The sequence below is a fragment of the Anguilla rostrata genome, chromosome 1 (genome assembly GCF_018555375.3).
Source record: "Anguilla rostrata isolate EN2019 chromosome 1, ASM1855537v3, whole genome shotgun sequence".
NCBI classification, from domain to species: domain Eukaryota; kingdom Metazoa; phylum Chordata; class Actinopteri; order Anguilliformes; family Anguillidae; genus Anguilla; species Anguilla rostrata.
In genome coordinates this window covers 62,291,276-62,310,134 of record NC_057933.1, presented here as the reverse complement: position 1 = coordinate 62,310,134, position 18,859 = coordinate 62,291,276, and the positions used below count along the sequence as shown (strand labels likewise).

The window sequence follows — 18,859 nt, the reverse complement described above, 5'->3', positions numbered from 1 at the left end:
AGGTAAGTCAATTGCTGCCTTTAACAGTTACGAATCAACATTAAACTGCTGTGTTTGCAGGTTTAATAAGAAACAATTCATATCTATGATTAAAGTGTCCCCTTTCCTTGAGAAGAAAAACTGTTACACTAAACTGCTTATAGCATTTACTGTAGAGAAGTCTGCACAGAAAGATAATTATTTTGTTCAAAATAAATACATATGAAAGCAAGAGAGTAGATGGAGTTCCTTAAGAGCTGATTTTCAAGAATAGGCTGTATTTTTTTTTCATTAATTTTTATTTTGAAAAAACTTATATACACTAAGTGAAGCCGCCCAACACCACAGAATTAAATCAAAATAAAAAAGATAGAAAAGGAAAGACAGTAAAATTGTCACGGTTTCAGGGGAGTTGGACCCAGGCGCAGAGTGAAACACACAAAACTCAAGAGGTAAATGGAAAGAAAGACTTTACAACAAAAAAGGAAAACACACAGGGAACAGATAAGGCCACGAAGGGCAAAACAAACTCAAAAAATTCTTAAGAACAAAAAAACAGAACAGAACACAGGCAGGCAGAATACAGGCATGAGGAACACACAGGCAGGAAAAAAGCGGGCAGGTACATAAAGTCAGAAACAAACACAAGGAACCAGCATCTGAGTGAAGGGGACAAAGAACTTAAATAGACAGGGGTAACAAGACACAGGTGAACTCAAAGAACAATCAAACCAGAAAAGGAGGGAATAACAAGACACAGGTGGGAACAATGAGACACAATCAGAAACAATAATAAAATAATTGAAAGCAATAATACAATTAACAGGGAAACGAGCAGGACACAAAACAGAAGTGCTGCCATCTGGCGGCCCAACAAGGAAAAACAGAGACAGAAACACAGAACCATGACAAAAATAACCCACAAGAATTGAAAACAAACTTAGCAAAAACAGGAAATAAATTAAATGGTAATCCAAACCCTGAGCCCAGTGAGGAGTGAAATACAGTAGCAATGCCTATTACAGCCGCAATAGACCATTGATTCATGGTGAATATAATTTACCCCTCAGAAGTGTTGGTCTGGTGGGCAGAGCCAGGTGGCATGAATATAAGGGCCTGGGGTGTTTAGGGAGCAGTGCATGAAGGAATCTGCGTCAGTGAAGCCTGTTTTGGACATTTTGTTCTGGCTGAAATGAGATGAATGAATGACTTTGTATTGTATTAACTGAATCTCAGTGGATGAGCTCATTGTGAATGTTTTTGAACAGATCTGAGTACAGCCGTTGTATGAGTGGTTTAATAAATCCTTCTCCCATTGGTTAATTGAAAGGGAAATGGTTCAGTGTATTTTATCAAGAATTTTGTATAACATTGATAGCTGTCTTTTTGAATTTGTTATGGAGATTATTTGTTTTAGAAGTGGGGGTGGGAAAAGGCTATGTATGGTGCTTTGTAAATCAGACAATGTGCATTGGCACATATTGGAGTGTATTTTGTTTATCTTCTGCAAAGCTGACCAAGAAGTGGAAATAACTGCTGTATGTTTTGAAAGCAGGGTAGAGTTTTAGATGTTTTGTTGAGAAATGGCATATCATTAATTTGGAGGTCTGTGCATTGTGCTTGTTCAATTTCAAGCCAAGTGTTGTATTATAAATAGAATGGTCCAATTGACTCTATCAAAGGCTTTTTCTGCATCTTGAATATTGCATTGATGTTGTTTTGTTGGGATATATGCATAGTGTTGAAGAGGGCAAGAGTTATTGGATGGATGCCCGCCTTTAGTGTAACCAGTCTGTAATCTTTAAATCAGTGTTAATAAGTGACAGTGGATGGTAGGTATAGCATAAGGTTGGATCTTTGTTAGGCTTGAGTAGTGCTGGGATGATGCCTGTGTTCATGTGAGGTGGGATATGTGAAGAGGCTTTTATTTCTGTTAGCATTCTAATGAAAAGTGGAGATATAGTATCCCAGAAGGTGTATTGATGTTGTATCCATCAGGCCTAGGGCCTTTGTTGTTTGGCATGAAAAGAATGGCATTTTCTAATCCCATAGTGAGAGGTTTGTCCCCTGCAGGGGAATCAAAGGGTTCATGCAGTTTTATTGTACTGTATTCTAATTAATTTGTTTAAGCCACTGCTAGCAATGTTCAAACAGTTAAATGGAACTTTAATCTATTTGATCTTTCACACCGTGGTCCAAGATCACAAATGGAAGTACAGTATCTAGCTAGTAGGCTAGCCTAGCCAACAAGCTAGCACTGCCATTGTAAACCCCCACTATGAAGTGCAGGTGAGAGAGAATATTGATTATAGCTACAGTACTCAGATGATAGGCACTGCGCACACATGTGTTTGGAGGGCGGGGTGTTTGGAGGAAGAGGGTTTGGAACGTTTGTTTCAAAATCGAGCTCTCTCGCTTGTTTCTCCAAGCTTACAAACTTCATAATTCTCTTTATAAATACTATTCTTGTAATTTTACCTGTGTTTTCACATTGTTTTAAAAAACAGGGAAAATAACTAACGGAAAAAATAAATAACAGAAAATTGGCAGCAGTTTGACCATTAAAAAACATATCTTTTACAGTGTACAGAGCAACACATCCCAGGGTTCACTTGATAGGAATGTGCATCTATCAATTCTTTAGCACCATTCTCGAGCAATGCCTGCTGGTCAGTTGGACACCTGTCAGTCCATCTGTCCAGCTGCAGTCAAGTGCCTTCCACTAATTTATCTCTCTGCTGACTTGTGAACTGCTGTGTGATTAGAAAGGACAGCATGTGCTCATCTGCAATATCCTGAATCCATCGCCTGGGTTCCAGGTATGAGTGCCAACATATGATCGGGAGGAATGAGGGGAAAGCAAAAAAGGTAAATAAAGCATTCTGATGCTGGTGTAATTGCACCAGAATGGTTTTAAATCCTCAATAAACTATTAAAATAGGAAATATTCAACATCATTTACAAGAGTATTGCATTTTCCTGCTCTTGTGGAAGGACTGTTTATTTCCAGTTTTAGCTGAGCGCCCTCAAATATCCTGAATGATTTTCTCTATCAGGATGCATATGCTTTCTCTGATATATTTAAAAACACCAGGATACAAGTAGCTGGATGGGTGTCTTAGTAAAACAAAATTCATTGATCTTGTGCATGATCCAATATTACGGCTTTCTTCACATTAATGTAAAAATAAATCTTAATGTTTCCAGGTCTCAAACTGGTAAATTGCCAAAGTGACTGACTTCCATTCACACATGAAATCTAAATGGTGCTGGAAGATTCTGGGGCGAGAATTTTGTGGACCGCTCCATTGCCGAGAATACATTTGTGAAAAGGCCTTCTGTCTGGCCCAGCATTGAGCCATTTGTTCTGTATGGGTGAACTGAAACACTTCAAACAACCTAATGTTTCAAAAATAGTCTTAATTGCAGTATTGCCAGTATTAAATGGTAAGATGCATATGACCGAATTCTGGCCTATTACAGTACATTTGACGATGGTATGGCAAGCCACGTTTGGCCCAGCTGCAGCCTAGGAGAATAACTGAACACAGCTGCTGATGATGCCTTCAAGAAGGAATGCTCAGCGGTGCTCAGCCTGCTACAGCTGTCAGCTTGGGCTTTAGACTTAGGCAACATTTATTCACAGGATTTATTCAAAATATTCTATATTCAAAGTCTGATTCTAGCGTAAGTGTATGTGGAAATACTGCACAAGTCAAACAGAATTTGACCCCATTATTAATCTGACAAAGGAGAGCGACTGCATAATTTAACCGATGTATTTATTTTGAAATCAATACAGAAAATATCAAACAGCCTAAGGAGTGAGACTAAATTATGCGCACAGTGTGTTAGCTGAAAAAAATGTGGCAGGGCAGAAGATATAAACCTACATATCTGAAATACATTGCTAATGCCGATACAAAATTCTGTGGAATGGAGCTTTAAAATGGTGCTTTGAAATAGAAAAAGGTAGGCCATTAACCAATTAAATAAAAAAGGAAAGCAGTCCTATTGATTCCCGGGAATTCCAAACATTCCAGAAAGGCAAAGCTCTCATTGCTGTTTGTTTGACTTGCACATAATAGTACAGCAAACTTTTTTTATATATACTGATGCAAAAAAGCAAACATTAATCCAAAACAAGTCACACTTTTCTTTGATAAAAACTCAAAATATCACTAATGGCACTAATTATAAAGAACACTACATTTGCTGTAGTATTCCTTATCATAAGGGAATTATCAGTAAAAATGTCTGCATGTGTTTTATCTGATACACATTACATTTACTCCTCAGTCATTTAGCAGGTACAGTAATCGTATCCAAGGCAACTTACACAGTTTATGTTCCTTATATACAGCTTAAATATAGCTGGAAATTTCCCAAAAGCAATTCAGGTTAAGTATCTTGCTCAAGTGTATAATGACAGCACCCCCACCTGGGGGCATCAAACTAAAGATTCACCAAATATTCCTTAATATTTTAGAATGCCTAGTTATGAGTTTATTAACATTAGCACATTAGCACATAAAAGTACAAAAGACAAAAAGTTTAGAAAGGATTTTGACCAGGAACTCACGTGGAGTTGCTGGTCATATTTCTTTGGGGTAATGCTACAGCCGTCAGTACGACAAAGATGTATACCACTGCAAATATATGGTTCTTGGTGGACCTTAGCGTTAAGAGATACTAAGACAGTGCATGCAAAAAAAGGAATTACAGACATATAGTATGGGCCTCCCCACCCCCTAGTTGGGATAGATAAAATTTTTTCCACCTACTAAAAATATACATTTTACTGGTACTCCAACCAAATATTTTTAAAACTGACAAAATCTTATTCTCTGAATAAAAGGTCAGTGTCATGGCAGCAACATTCAAATGTTCTCTCTGAAACCAGAGATCAAATGAGTCCATTTAGCTTCAGTCCTTGTAGATCCCATTATAGTTTGAAACAAAATAAAAATTTTAAGTCTCAGCTATTTTACTATAATGTTCAAGGTACAGTTTACCATCCCATGGTGGATTATTATAGTCTTTTGAAGTCTTATGCTTTGTCACTCATTTCAACTGTGGAGGAGATGGTGGGCAGGCCTGTTTTGCCATAGTCCTCATCTTTTTTGCCACAGCGGTTCTGGAAGAATTTAAATACTGCTGTGAAAGGTATAGCAAGAGTTGGAATTCCAGCCAGGACAAAGATTACAAAGGAGATCCAAGTTGGGTAAGGTCGCTCCTCCAGAGTAGGGAAGTTCTCCTGGAATGAGAAAAACGTAGATGTATCAAAAAAGAAGAATGCCGCTCCCATGCTTATTTATGCATTGTTTTTGTGTGTATTTTCTGATCAATATCAATCACACAAAGAATTTCTATTCTCACTTTGACTGAAGATTTTACATCAGACCACAGCAATAATACTGACTGTTCTGGTAATGGCGATTATCTCTCAAATGCAGTTAAAGGGATATATGTTGGGACCTATGATAATGGAATTCAGTAATAAATAGTAATAAAAGAAGAAGGCTAAAAACAAATTCCAAGGTTACCATTGCAATATGCTTCAGTTCAAGTTTCACAAGACTAAAGGTATGCATTGATAAACTCTGTACAGATGAAATGTCTACAAAATAGGCTGAAAAGTAATTTTCAAAAAAAAGGTTTCTAGATTTAATTTTAGCTACACCATTCAAAAAACTATCCCAGTCTTTAGTGGATGGATCTTGTATTAACATTGTGACAAAACCTACCGATTCAGGGTTCCAGGTGATGTATGACAGCTCTTCGCTGACTTTGGTGACGAAATAGAACAGAAAGATGGTCAGCATGATCAGAGGGCTAATCACTCGCCATGTGGCTTGCCAGAATATGTTGGGCTTGTGGCCAATCATGAACTCAATGTCGTCATTGAACCTGTCAAAAAGATACACCATGAGAATTTAGTACTTGAGAAACAGGACCATGTGCCAACCACAGTCACAAAATAAGCAAAGACAAGTGAAATAATATTTTTTGTCTCACCGGTCTATCCCATAGATGTACACCACGCCCACCGTCTCACAGAAAGCTATGATCAGTAGAGGGATGGATCCAGCATAACCGTCAAAGAGGGCCAGCCAGTAGTTACCTGACTGCTGGACAAATATCAGCCCAATGAGGCAGCAGACAAGGCAAGTCAATCCTGAAAGTATATTAAAAAGAATTATTTAGCACCAGAAACACAAAATGGACATCCAGAGCTAGCTCGGCCCAAACAATATGAGTGGCTGCTTAGGGCCCCGTGACCACCAGGGGGCTGTCTAATTATTGCAAATTATATACCATTAAATGCCAATGTATTCGTGGGACTATGGAATTCAGGAAGGGGCAAATACTTTTTCATGGCACTGTATATGCAAACAAATATGCAGTAATAGAGGAAATCAGCAAGGGGGTGAATAATTTTTTCATGGCACTGTATTATTATCTATGTTGAACGCCTCAGAAAGTTATAAATGGGAAATCACTGACAACAAATTACATTTCACAGTAATACTCTATGGTTGATTTTAAGTGGTGATCAGCTAGTAAGCACCATCCAGTTTTCAGTTCATGACGTTTCGCTCTTCTATGAGTGCCCAAAGTATGTTTCAGCCCTATTTGCTGCCGGTCCCTGAGAACCTTACCTGAGATTGCTTCTTTTGGCCACGTCTTGGGGAAAACTTTGAGGTCCTGAAGGGGCACCAGCACCCCCTCAATATTGCCAAACATAGAGGATAGCCCAAGGCAGAAGAGCATGACAAAGAAGAGGATGGACCACAGCGGTGACACAGGCATCTTGGTAATGGCCTCTGTGAACACAATGAAGGCCAGACCAGTTCCCTCAACCCCCTGTGAGGAAGCAAGAACACCAGGAAGAAGGGTTATTACTCTACTACCTGCACATCTGATGTGCTAATGTTGTATCACAGACACCCTCAGAACAGGGGATGCGAAATTAGTTGATGACAATAATCACATGGATCAGGTAAATAAATATCATTTAAATGTGTATTGTTATCTATACATTTTTTATGTCACGCTGTAAAATATTATGAAATAACATTCAGTACATTACCTCACTTAGAAATGTGTCCAGATTACAGGTCTTCAGGGTCAGCTGCCCAATAACATCTGAATGTGTGCCGTTAAGACTTAGCAGAGCCTCGGTGTAGTTGCTGTCAGTGATGCTTCCCTCAGGAAGATCAAGCGTGTTTAGCAGTGTCAGGATGTTCCTACAGAAATCAAGAGACCTTCTTTAACAGCTGCACAGTGTCAAGGTTTACTGCAACGATTGGAGAGTTACTGTAGATGAAACTCAAAATATGGGAATTAATGTGTCACAATCAATGAGCCATATAACCCATTTGAAACACACTGCAAAACAGTATGATTGGTTAAAATCAGGAGTTAATGATGTCACTAGATAGCTTTTAGTTTAATTATAACATGTTTTATAGTTACTGGTATTTTTCAGCCTGACAAAGATAATGAAAAGCAAGTATTGTTTGGATAAATTCCTTATGTACGGAAGCAGATTGAAACCAGCATATTGTGGTAGAATGACAAAAGCACTGCAAACAGGGGCACCGTAAGGGGGGTTGGGCTAGGATGACTCCAAGGGCCCTGACTGACAGGGGCCCACAGAAAATACTAGAACACAGGATTTTCTGGGGTGGAGGGGGTCCAATGTGAGATCGTTTCATGGGGCCCTAAATCCCTGGTGGCGCCCCTGACTGCAAATGAGTTAAAATGGAGTTGTGGTCAATACTGGGGCAATCTTGGGAAAACTTTCGGGATATCATTTCCCCTGGTGCATTTGGTGATCTGACTTGGATAGATACCCATTGATGCAGTCGTCATATCTCTCTGTGGCACGGAAGCCGATGATGGTGTAGATAACTGTCGCCGCATAAACAGATGTAAGGCCGTTTATGATAGAGACGATAACTGCATCCTGTTCACAGTTATTACTGAAGACGAAAGAATGATAAAATGCATTATGGTCATCATCATCATCATCATATTGATTATTAGTATATTTTCTATATATTGTATTTGTAGCATTTCATTCCCACTTCTATATTTTGGTCCCCAAACATTGTAATATAAATGGGCCAAATTTGGTTATTATTTGCCCATGTTTGGATGCACAAAATGTGACTTACAACACTGAGTTGTAGCTGGAGAAGGAGATCAGGCCACCAAAGGCCAGAGAGAAGGAGTAAAACACCTGGGCACCCGCATCAAGCCAGGTAGAGGGGTTAGCCAGCTCATTGACCTACAGCAAATTTTTAAAAAAGAAATTGGGCTTTTAAGCAATGATTATGGAGCAATAGTTAGGGTTGTATTGCATTTATAATCATACAACCTCATGTGGAGCAATACATAAGCTCAGAGTCATATGGTTAATCCAGGTTTGTATCATATGGCAGTAGAATTCGTAAAGTTGTGAACCAATACTTACATCTGGGGTGAAAAGGAACTTAACTCCATTCAGAGACCCTTTCAGTGTTAACCCTCTGATCAGGAAAATGGTGAGGACCACGTACGGAAGCGTGGAGGTAATGTACACAGCCTGTCCAGTAGAGAGAAATGGAGGGATGCCATATAGCAAATAGAATTTCAAGTTCCTTTAACATTTGCCCTGCAGAGCAAGCAATCTGGCTGCAGTAGTACATTATCTTCATGCAGATGACAAAAACAAGATTATTTGCAAATATTTAAAAATAAATATTTGACAAATCCGACTAACAATTTTCTGACATTTATTTTTACACTTTATTTTCATTTTGAAGATTCATTTTTTTTTAATCCAATTTTTCCTATCAGTTTTCTTTTTTTCTAAATCCCAGTTGCAACTGTAATTCTCCCAAATATCTGCACAACGCTATCGATCTAAGAGGGTGCAGACTGGATACCAATCCTTTGAAATGGGTATTTCAGGCAGGCAGGCAGGCACTTTTCACCATCAGCCCACCATCTGAGCTTCCCAACAACCATTGCTATATAACTCTCCTATAATTACCAGAGGGGTCGCTATTGCATGATGAAGAAGCTAAGGGCCTACAGGCTGAACCCTTCCCTTCCTGAGTGGCGCTATGGCTATTTCTTATCTCCCCATGGGATTCCTGCCACACTAGCGAGCAGCATGGACAGCATCAGTGCCAGACCATGAGGAACATCGCTGCACCCAAGATGTCTGAAGGTTCCTGAAGGAATTTTTTAAATAAAGGATAAATGAATGGAGTTAATACTGTTACCTTCCCAGTGGTCTCAATGCCGCGGATGCAGCAGATGTAGAGAACACCCCAGGCTGACACGAGACACAGCACCATCCACCACTGCAGACCGCCTGACACGTCGATGGACTCTGAGGTGTTGAGCGTCTCCCGGTACCAGAAGTAATCAACCGGGGAGCTTCTCTCACATTCTGTCTCCAGACCTGCCCAAGGCATAGCACATATAATCAGTCCCTTTACCTGCAAGTGGCGAAATGTTGTTAATACCCTTTTGATGGGGACAGATAGGGTAATCTAATGTAACACTCTCTGGGTAATGATGTGATGTCACGCATTTGTCTAATTGTATAATTAATATAATTAATAATTATATAATGGAAAATAATAAGTTATAATGACTTGTGGCAGAAATGTGGAGTAGTGCTTATAGAACTGGAATCAAATTCCAGTTGAACTGCTGCTGTAGTAAATTTGACTGAGGCGCTTAGCATGCGCAGTTTCAGAATATCTCACTGTGAGTACAGTTGAGGTGTAAAATCAATGGTTCATCATATTATATATTAGTATAAGCAAATGTAATATTTACGTAGGTTGCACTAAATGTAGGTATCTTCTATGAAAAGGTATAGCAAAATGGATTAATGATTGCCTTTCTAAATAATTCAGGTAATAAATGAATACCTGTCTTGTTTGCATTGAGAGGACATTGGCTCCATGGCAGTGGCTCTTGAAAGGAGTTGAAGAAATACCACATCACCCAAGCAATGATGGTGTTGTAATACAGGCTGATCATAAAGGACACAAGCATGGATGCAATTCCTGTAAAAGACAAAACACTGTTGTATAGTGTGCCTCACTCAGTCTTCTCAGTGAATTTTTGTGTGCTGCGTCTTAAATTTAGTTGATAAAATTACATATTTAAATTAAATGTAATTCAAAAAGAGTGGCAGATTAATTTTTAATTAATTCATTGTCAGTGCTTAAATAGTTTGATAAGTGTCATTATTTTGATAAGCAATGAACAAAACTCAATTTTTAATGATCATATATTGAAAATATGAGTTGAAGAAGACCCTGAAATTTTTCTAGCTAAACATGCTTCCAAATATATATTTGTGTATTACTCTACTCCGCTGGAAGACTGTGATGCACCTGGACAAATAAACTGTGATGCAGTGTGTGCTGGACACCAGATATGCCTGAGCCACAGTGACTAATGTGTAACATTAATGTCTGACTCACCCACTCCCATCAGGTAGGGGTGGACGGTCTTCCACACCCCAAGACTGCCCTTCCTGAGACGCTGCCCGATGGCAAACTCCAGGTGTAAGAGTGGGATGCCTTCAAGCACCAGCAGGATGAGAAATGGGATCATGAATGCGCCTGAGGACACAAAAGTATCAAAGGTCAAACCCGAACCAGGCCATGCACCACCATGCCCTCATTGCTGGGTTGAACACTGTTCTGTCCAACCAGGGCTCTGTGAAATCAAGACACCAGACCATTTACTTTCCCATCACCACAACTCAAAATGACACATATTTAACAGTTCAGATCAATTCAGAAGTGTAGGGTGCAAGCATGGAGAAAAACATATATCCAGACTGCTGATGAACTGTCAAATGATGGGGGCAGGGATGGATGGACCAGACAGAACACCCCCCCCCCCCCTCTTTCAACCTGTATAAAGGCACATAGTATATGCATTGTTACAAGTTCCTGGTGTTGCTATGACTGTAGCTGCAAGTTTCTCATGGGATTAGAGTGAGCACATTGTGAGGACCAGTTACTGATTTACAGCATTTAAGTGCGGGTAGGGCAGCGCCCAATCAGATTTCTCATTCCAGCAAGAAATGAAATTCAGCAGGGCAATGTTCATGTTTCCGACAATGGGGACTTAATTTTTCCATGGCTTCTCTATTGTCTCTCATCATGTTATGTGTTCTTGAGGAAATTAATACTGCATTAAGGTCATTCGTTTTTCCAAAGCAGTGTTCTAGCCTGCATTTCAGTCATCGTTCCTCAGTATGACGTCAGTAGAAACTTCTTTGAGCACCATGTAAGACAATTACCACAATACACCTCCCCAATCATCCATGGGGGTGGGGGTGGGGGGTGGCACAGGGTTGTACAATATTGTCAGTTTCTCCCCAAGTTCTCTGAATATTTTGACACCTTGGCTATCTATCATTTTGACTGGGCCGTGCATCTGTTGATACAGTGCTTAGTATTTTTGTTTCTTCAGTCATATTTTGTATACTACATGTATTCTAATTCATCTGCTTCCAGACCAGTGGATCATTTCAATGAAGCTTTTTTTGTGTTCTGTGATTGATGTGAGCTGTGCTCCTAAACCCTTGTCACATCTGAGCTGTGCCAGTTCTACGTTTGAAACGGAAACTGAGCTGCTGGGAATGCTATAAGATAATGAACAGGATACTAAATGTCCCATCTAGTTTTTGCATGGATCAGGTGGGAGTTTTATTGGTAGGTCTGAACTTTGCTCCATTATTGCATTCCTCATGAGCTCTAGGTACTGCACCTTTCTGCCTGGAAAATGTTTAAACATCTTCAAAACAACTCCCACAAGCTTGTCATATCTGGGGATATTACCTTGCCAAATGGAACTCACTAATGCCACAGCGTGAGCTTTGCATATTAAACGGTCTGCCTTTGGCATCAAGTCATTGAGGGTTTCCTAGTGTGCTTTCAGTGTGTAACTTGCATTGTCCAAGATAAACACAGTCCCATTGTTGAAATCCAACTCAGAGTACAACAGGCAGTTCTTCAAGCCATTCACAACTGAACAGTAATTTACACAGCTAGATACACATGTCAGCAAGGGCAATTTTAAAATCTGATGAACCATATTTTACTTGCAAAACAAAAAAACATGCTAAACATAATTTTGCCATCTGAGGAAAACAGTACTATTATGGTAGGCCCTTTCGTTTAGTTTGTTTTGTTTAGAGATATTTCATCCAGGTATGTTTGTTAGGTGAAGCATATACGGGAACTGTGGCCTGTAGCATGTAATCCAATGGTATGCAGATGATGGCAACAGATGATACTGTTTTACACAAATACTGTATATAGTGTTTTCTAAAGACCATCACACCAACATTCCAACATTTTGACAATTAGCATTCTATATTTCTGTGTAATAATACACTCCACTGTCCTAAATCACATACTATTTTTCAGCCTTTAATTCCCCTTCCAATAACAGCTGAGTACGTACTCATTATCATTAAAGTAGTAGTATTAGTGTGTTTTTGCTCTCACATTGGGAAATTTCTTTGCCAGAGTTATACTTAAGTTTTCAGATAGGAAACAGCACATGCAATAACATAGGACGTCACAGACACACAGACACAGCACAGCACATGAGCACACTCTTACAGGAAAACCTGTCCAATGAAGGATTGTTTTTTGATTCACTCATTCCAGAGCCTCATTATGGTGGGCATAAAAAATCTTTTAAGCCTCTCAGTTGACTTGCTAGATGGGGGCTAGCTGGGGTTTGGAAGACTATCCACTGCTACATAGACTGGTCAATTCGCTCTCAAAAGTTTTCAGTTTCTGTGATGTCAGGGCCACCCTTTGCAGGTCAGCTTGAACTACCAACATTTTTATTGCCATAAGTCGTTCTCTGCAACAACTGATCATCCATCTGAAAAACTGGACGATGGTTAACGAGTAACGTACTGCTGTGGAAGTTCAAGGCATATGCCAGACTAAACATAGAGTATATTTAAATACAAAATACATTCCTAAAGCTAGAACTAAAGGCACTCCCCTTGGTAAATGGGGAAAGAAAGGCTATAGCCCTTGCCTCTTGTGATGTATCATAAATAAATGAAGCATAACTGAGCAGTTTAAGCTTTTCTGACAGCCTACTGGGACACATGTGGCGAGTCGGGGGGTCACCTGAAAACTTAGAGGCTCCCAGGAGGTGCAGAAGACAGGGCATACTGTACGCTTCACTATATGGTATTATAATCGTCTTATCTGACAGGTGATTTCACAACACCTTCTCTTTCCAGATTTTATGTTTGTGCCATATCAGCACGTTGATAGCACTTGTGGGAAGTCCACTTAGGTAGTTTCGCTATCTTGATCGTAATGTGTTGACACAGCTGATAAAAGCTGTGGTGAATGGATGTACTGTAGTGTCTCTGAGTGACTGGTGCAGGGATTTACTGTAGCGCGTTCACTAACTTTATAAGAGAGGGGAAAATGGGAGGGAGTAAATCTTGAGTATATTTTTTAGATAAATGTACTTCATCAGTCTGTCTTGAAAAGGCTGTTATGTTACTTTCTGACTGTTTTAGAAGTAAAATCATTCTTTACTCCAGGTGGGTGACATTGTCGGCCCCCTTGAGGAACTTTCAGTGATGGAGCGATTAACATGCAGTTCATCTTGAATTGCAGTAAAGGATTGATTGTTTTGCATTTTGTTGTTTGATGAGTATAACATAAAGCACTGGAAAAAATGTTGTGGAAAATGGCCGCCTTGCATGACCCAGGTGGGTACCACACATTGGTCATAGCTGAGATGAGTCATTGATAATTGATCATTTTCTGTAATTATTATAAAGTGATATTTTACTCTGGAGGTTCCTATAATGAGGATGGATCTACAAAAACAAATTTTAGAGTATTCTGAGTTGGATTACAGGGTCAGATTGCAGGACTGGTACTGTGGAATTATTGTATATCCCTATAATTCAGGTTTGTTTACATATACTGTAGACATTTCTTCAAAATTGTCTTAATTATCTTCATTGAATAAATTGTCTTATCTAAAGGTGCAATGGTCATTTGTAGATAAAATTATTTAGTTAACCTTGTGTAGTTTGAAGAGCATGCCTATACTGGCTAAGATACATTTAGATAAGATAAGATAAGTAAGATGTTCTGTTAAAAATTGAATCTTTCGTAGAAAGCAGAATAGACTAAATGCCATGCACTGTAGATATGTCTGGAAACATCATTCCTTTTGCTCACTTCTCTTTTTCTGCAGTATAACTGACACGCGCAGAAAAAAAGGTACAGTAACAGCTTACAGTGTCCTGAGGACATGACCTGACCAGGAGTTGAAAATGATTGACAATTGTCTGGAACTCCTTAGAGTGAAACAGCATGTGTTGTTTTGCATAGTAACTCATGCAGTGTAAATTGCTTCTTTATTTCAAATGCATACAGTCTATGGCAGAACAGTTGCAATATCAATTTTTTAAATAGTCAGAAGTAACAATAATTAATCTTTTTTTTTCATTTTATTTTGTATTTTGTTGTGTAAAGTCTAGTTGCATGTTTCCACAAAACCTTGAATTTCTAGGACAAAATCAGTATGATCGAAGCTTAACTCTCGCCTATATACTATAGGAATTCTAACATGCTACATATCATGTGAATACGGGGGTGATGGAGTAAATCAAATGCAAAAAGTGCAGAAATTATTATGGACATAAATGGAGAGTGGAGTTTTTTTTAAGAAAAAAAAAACTCAATTCATAAAAGAGATATGCTCCACATTTTTGTTTATGCTAAAATATGCTAATGCTTCAGTCTATTGCCTTTCTCCATGAAGTGGAGTCATGCTGATGGCAGTCTAATTTACCTACTATAACTAAAGCATCTCCATAGATGCACAAGTAATTAAAGATGAACTACCAATGAGAGACTCTATTTTATGGTAGGCTATCAGCAAGTGCTTAACTGTTGGTAATAAACCTAAAAAGCAATATACACTAAATAATGATAGAATGCAATCTTATTTCAGTCCTGATCAATGGCATTTAGTGGCTCCCAAACTAAAACCATTTCCACCCCCGATCCCTGACCCCATTGCCCCTACCTCCTCCATGGCTCTGGCACAGGTAGGGGAAGCGCCACACGTTCCCCAGGCCCACGCAGAACCCCACACACGTCAGCATGTACTGGGTCTTGCTGTCCCATTTGGGCCTGTCTCCCACCTCCTTCGTCTCCAACTCCGCAAGCTCTTCATGGGACAGGATCCGGTCTTCCAGACCCGGGTTCGGCAGCTGGAGCTTCATGGTGCGCCCTGGTTTCTCTCTTTAACCCAGCGGGAGCAGCTATCTGGCAGAGGTAGAGTCCGTGTCTGTGCGTGGGAGCTGAAGTAGCAGAGAGGATCCATCCACAGGATGCTGACATTTATATATGTGGCGACCTTTAGCACGGACGGTCAGGCACTACAGGAGATTGTGAATTTGTGGCCTGTCAGCTGGATGGAAGAACCCAGACACAACATGATGAGGAACATACCAGGGGGGCCTGATGGCTATCTTTCCTGAGAGGGAGGGATGTGATACATACACACACACACACACACACAAACACACACACACACACACACACACACACAAACACACATGCACACACACACCCACTTCAGTCCTTCCTTGAGCCTCTTTTCCTATGCCTAGTAATTACCGATTATGATCTTTACAGCACTGAAGTGATAACGTTCTCTAACCATAGTCCAATGCTCTATGTTACCCAGTCCCCCAGGAGCACAGTTACAGTACTGCAAGCTACAAGTCTTTTTTATTAAACACATTCTTAGTAGAATTTCCTCTTGTTGATGCAACAAAACCTTGGTCAAACAATTACTTCCGTCATATCCCAAAACACCACTGGTTCTTATAAAATATAAAACAGAAATTCTGTAACACGTGCAGAAAATACATGTTAATGTAAATACTGAAAATGATAATGGTGCAAACAACATCTGTGTCAACTGTGTGGAAAAAACAAGGTGGTGATGCAATATAAGTGGGGAAATTATGCCTCATGTTGGAAATTTAAAAGTCAAATAAAAACAGATTGTCCGAGAAATAATCAGGTGGACTAAATCACATCCTCTTAAAAGCAGCCGGTATCCTGGCAACATCAGAGGCTACACCTTATCATCATTACCTTTCTCCAGGTAATACCTTGTATTTACAGCAAATATTGAGCCCATGAGCATACACATGGTTACAATGAAACATCAAAACTGTGTGGTCTAACTTCACATGGACTTTGTACCCCCACATACAATACCACACAGAAGCACGCAAAACATGACCTCCACTAGCCCCTGACTGAACATGATACCAAAATACAAAACAAATACTGCAGTAGTATAAAAGACACTGATGGCTTTCTACATAAAGCACCTAACTTTATGGTTCCACTTGCCTCCATTGCTAAAATAATTATTTTTACTTGGAGAAAAGTATTTGGCTGTACCCAAAAATATTTATCACTTTCTGGGATTTTTAAAATACTATTTAAGTTTGTGTATGTTTTTGACTGGCCAAAATATTTTAGATATATTAAGAAGTTTTTGAGGGCATTCATGGGATTTGTGTTCACAAGCAAGAAAATAAAAGCAACTCCTAAGTAGCTTGTACAATGATAGAATGCCTCCAGAGGTTGTATATGAGCATATGACCTGATTATTCGTCCATGTATGAATTTTATTTAAAAATAGAACTTTTTTAATTATAAATAAATGCTATGAAATGAATGGGTTCATATGTACAAGCTGCCTTGGAGTTAATTGGAATGTATTTTCTGATATCCATCACAGGAATTGCTTCAGGTGTTCTAATTGTCATCGGTAAACTGTCAGAAGTGGTAATTAATAATATCAATCCTGTAACCAGAAGTCCCATCTTCTGCCAGCTAGTAAAATAATGAACCCAATTTGTAACTATTATGTTTATGTGATACCCACGCTCAGCATTCTAAAATAATTCATAACATATATTCAAGAAGAACTTGCGGCACAAAAGCTTAATTTATTTTATTTCAAAATTGCAGACATTTGTTTTTCATTTGCCAGCATTTTTTGTGAAATATGTGATAATTGTCTTTGGCCAGTCATCCAGGTTTCAGTCACCTGTTCGGGTGAAGCAGTACTGAAGTATTATTTCACACTGTTATATTAGTGCAATCAGTACTCGCCTCCTATAAATGGACATTATGTTCCCTTTTGATTTTATGAGACTATTGTAAGAGCAATGACCTTGGAAAGATATTCACAGTAAGTCACAACTGTCTGCCATAAACCTGAACGTGACAATGCAAAATTTAATATACTGTGGATGGCTTTGCTTGATGTCATTGTAAAGCAGCCAATCAAAGTCTATCTTTATCCTTATCGATTAAGCTTGATGGTGGTGCCAGTTTTCAGGCTGGCATTAATACTGTGGTACTGGTTATTGGACCTGCGTATATGCTGCAAAACAATTTTGTGGAAATAAAAGACAACTGAATCCATTTCAACAGTTGTATTTCTACATTAGAGCAATTTGTTATATAGGCTAAGGGAAAAATGTATCATGTCATATTAAAGGCACAATGATCAAATATCTAAAATGTGCAAAGCAAGACTAAACACAAAATGGAAAAAGTAGTTAAATAAATATGAAGTGCAGCATTTTTATTTTTTTTAAGTAATTTATTTGGTCAATACTGATGGAAGAGTAAGAAAACCCTAAAATACATAAAGATAAAATGGGAAATAAGTCATAAACTTGTTTGAACCAATCAAATAAATTTGCTCTCCACAGCAAACTATAATTGGTTAAAATCAGTGCATCACATATGCCCAGCCAACTTTTGGTTTAATGAAGTCTCATTCTCTCATCTTCCTCAATCAAATCCAAGTGTTGTTTTTCACTGCTGTCGCATATACAGTAACACTCCTCCCTTGACAATGTATTTTCTAGGGATATCTTCTGTGTAAAACTGAAAAGGTTTCAACAAAATTTGTACAAAATGCGTGCTGCGTGCAGGGTGGGAGTTGGTGTGTGTGGGAGGGGATAACATGTATGATGACATTCAGGCAGGGCAAACCATTCTAATCCTTATTTCCTTAATATGCTTTTATTTTACAACTTTCTGTGTTCTCTTGGAACATTTTACAGTAAGTATAAAAAATTATAACCTGGGTTCAAATCACAAGGATTTCAACACCAAGGACAGACCAAAGTTAATTTCTCAGAAATCTAGTTGGTTTATCATTCCATATGATTGTTCTTGAATAGTCCATTGGAATGCCTGGTGGGGGATGCCATTAAATGTTTGCTCCATGATTGCCCCAGGTTTACTGTATGTATGGGGCTTCTCCACCTTTGCACTTCGTTCATGTCAGCAGGCTGTTTCATAGCCCCTCTTTAATACTGTATGACTAACGGGGCAATTCACAGTAAACTCAAAGGTGAACGATGTTATAGAAATGGGAGTGGTTCGGTAAAGAGAGCTATATTTGGAGAGATTATATGATGTTATATAACCTTTAAAATCCAGCAAAAACTTGTTAAACATTTTGAGCTGAGCGCATTCACTTCTGATTATACTTGTTGAGATATATGTTCTCTGGTCTGGTCTCTTTCTTTAAGACATTTAGGACATTATGTTCTCAGAACATTATCCCTGATGAGCATTCTGATTTCCTGATCTCACCTGTTAGTGGAAAGTGTGTGTGTGTGTGTGTGTGTGTGTGTGTGTGCGCGTGCATGAGTACGTGTGTGTATGCTGAGTATCCAAGTTTGCGGCCTCATTATATGTGCATGTGTGTGTTTGTGCCTGCCTATGAATATGAA

General features: G+C 39.0%; 1 protein-coding gene across 1 annotated transcript; it reads right to left on the bottom strand.

Annotated features, from left to right (window-relative positions):
* Positions 1-3,744: 3,744 nt before the first annotated feature.
* On the bottom strand, positions 3,745-15,494 carry slc6a19b (solute carrier family 6 member 19b). Its single transcript, XM_064347954.1, has 12 exons — positions 15,100-15,494; positions 10,479-10,619; positions 9,918-10,055; positions 9,258-9,439; positions 8,462-8,572; positions 8,163-8,275; positions 7,839-7,967; positions 7,073-7,229; positions 6,642-6,846; positions 5,998-6,157; positions 5,727-5,889; positions 3,745-5,236 (listed from the first exon to the last, which is right to left on the bottom strand). Exons 1-12 carry the CDS (start codon positions 15,296-15,298, stop codon positions 5,030-5,032), a joined length of 1,905 nt encoding a protein of 634 aa, XP_064204024.1. The 5' UTR covers positions 15,299-15,494; the 3' UTR covers positions 3,745-5,029.
* Positions 15,495-18,859: the final 3,365 nt, after the last annotated feature.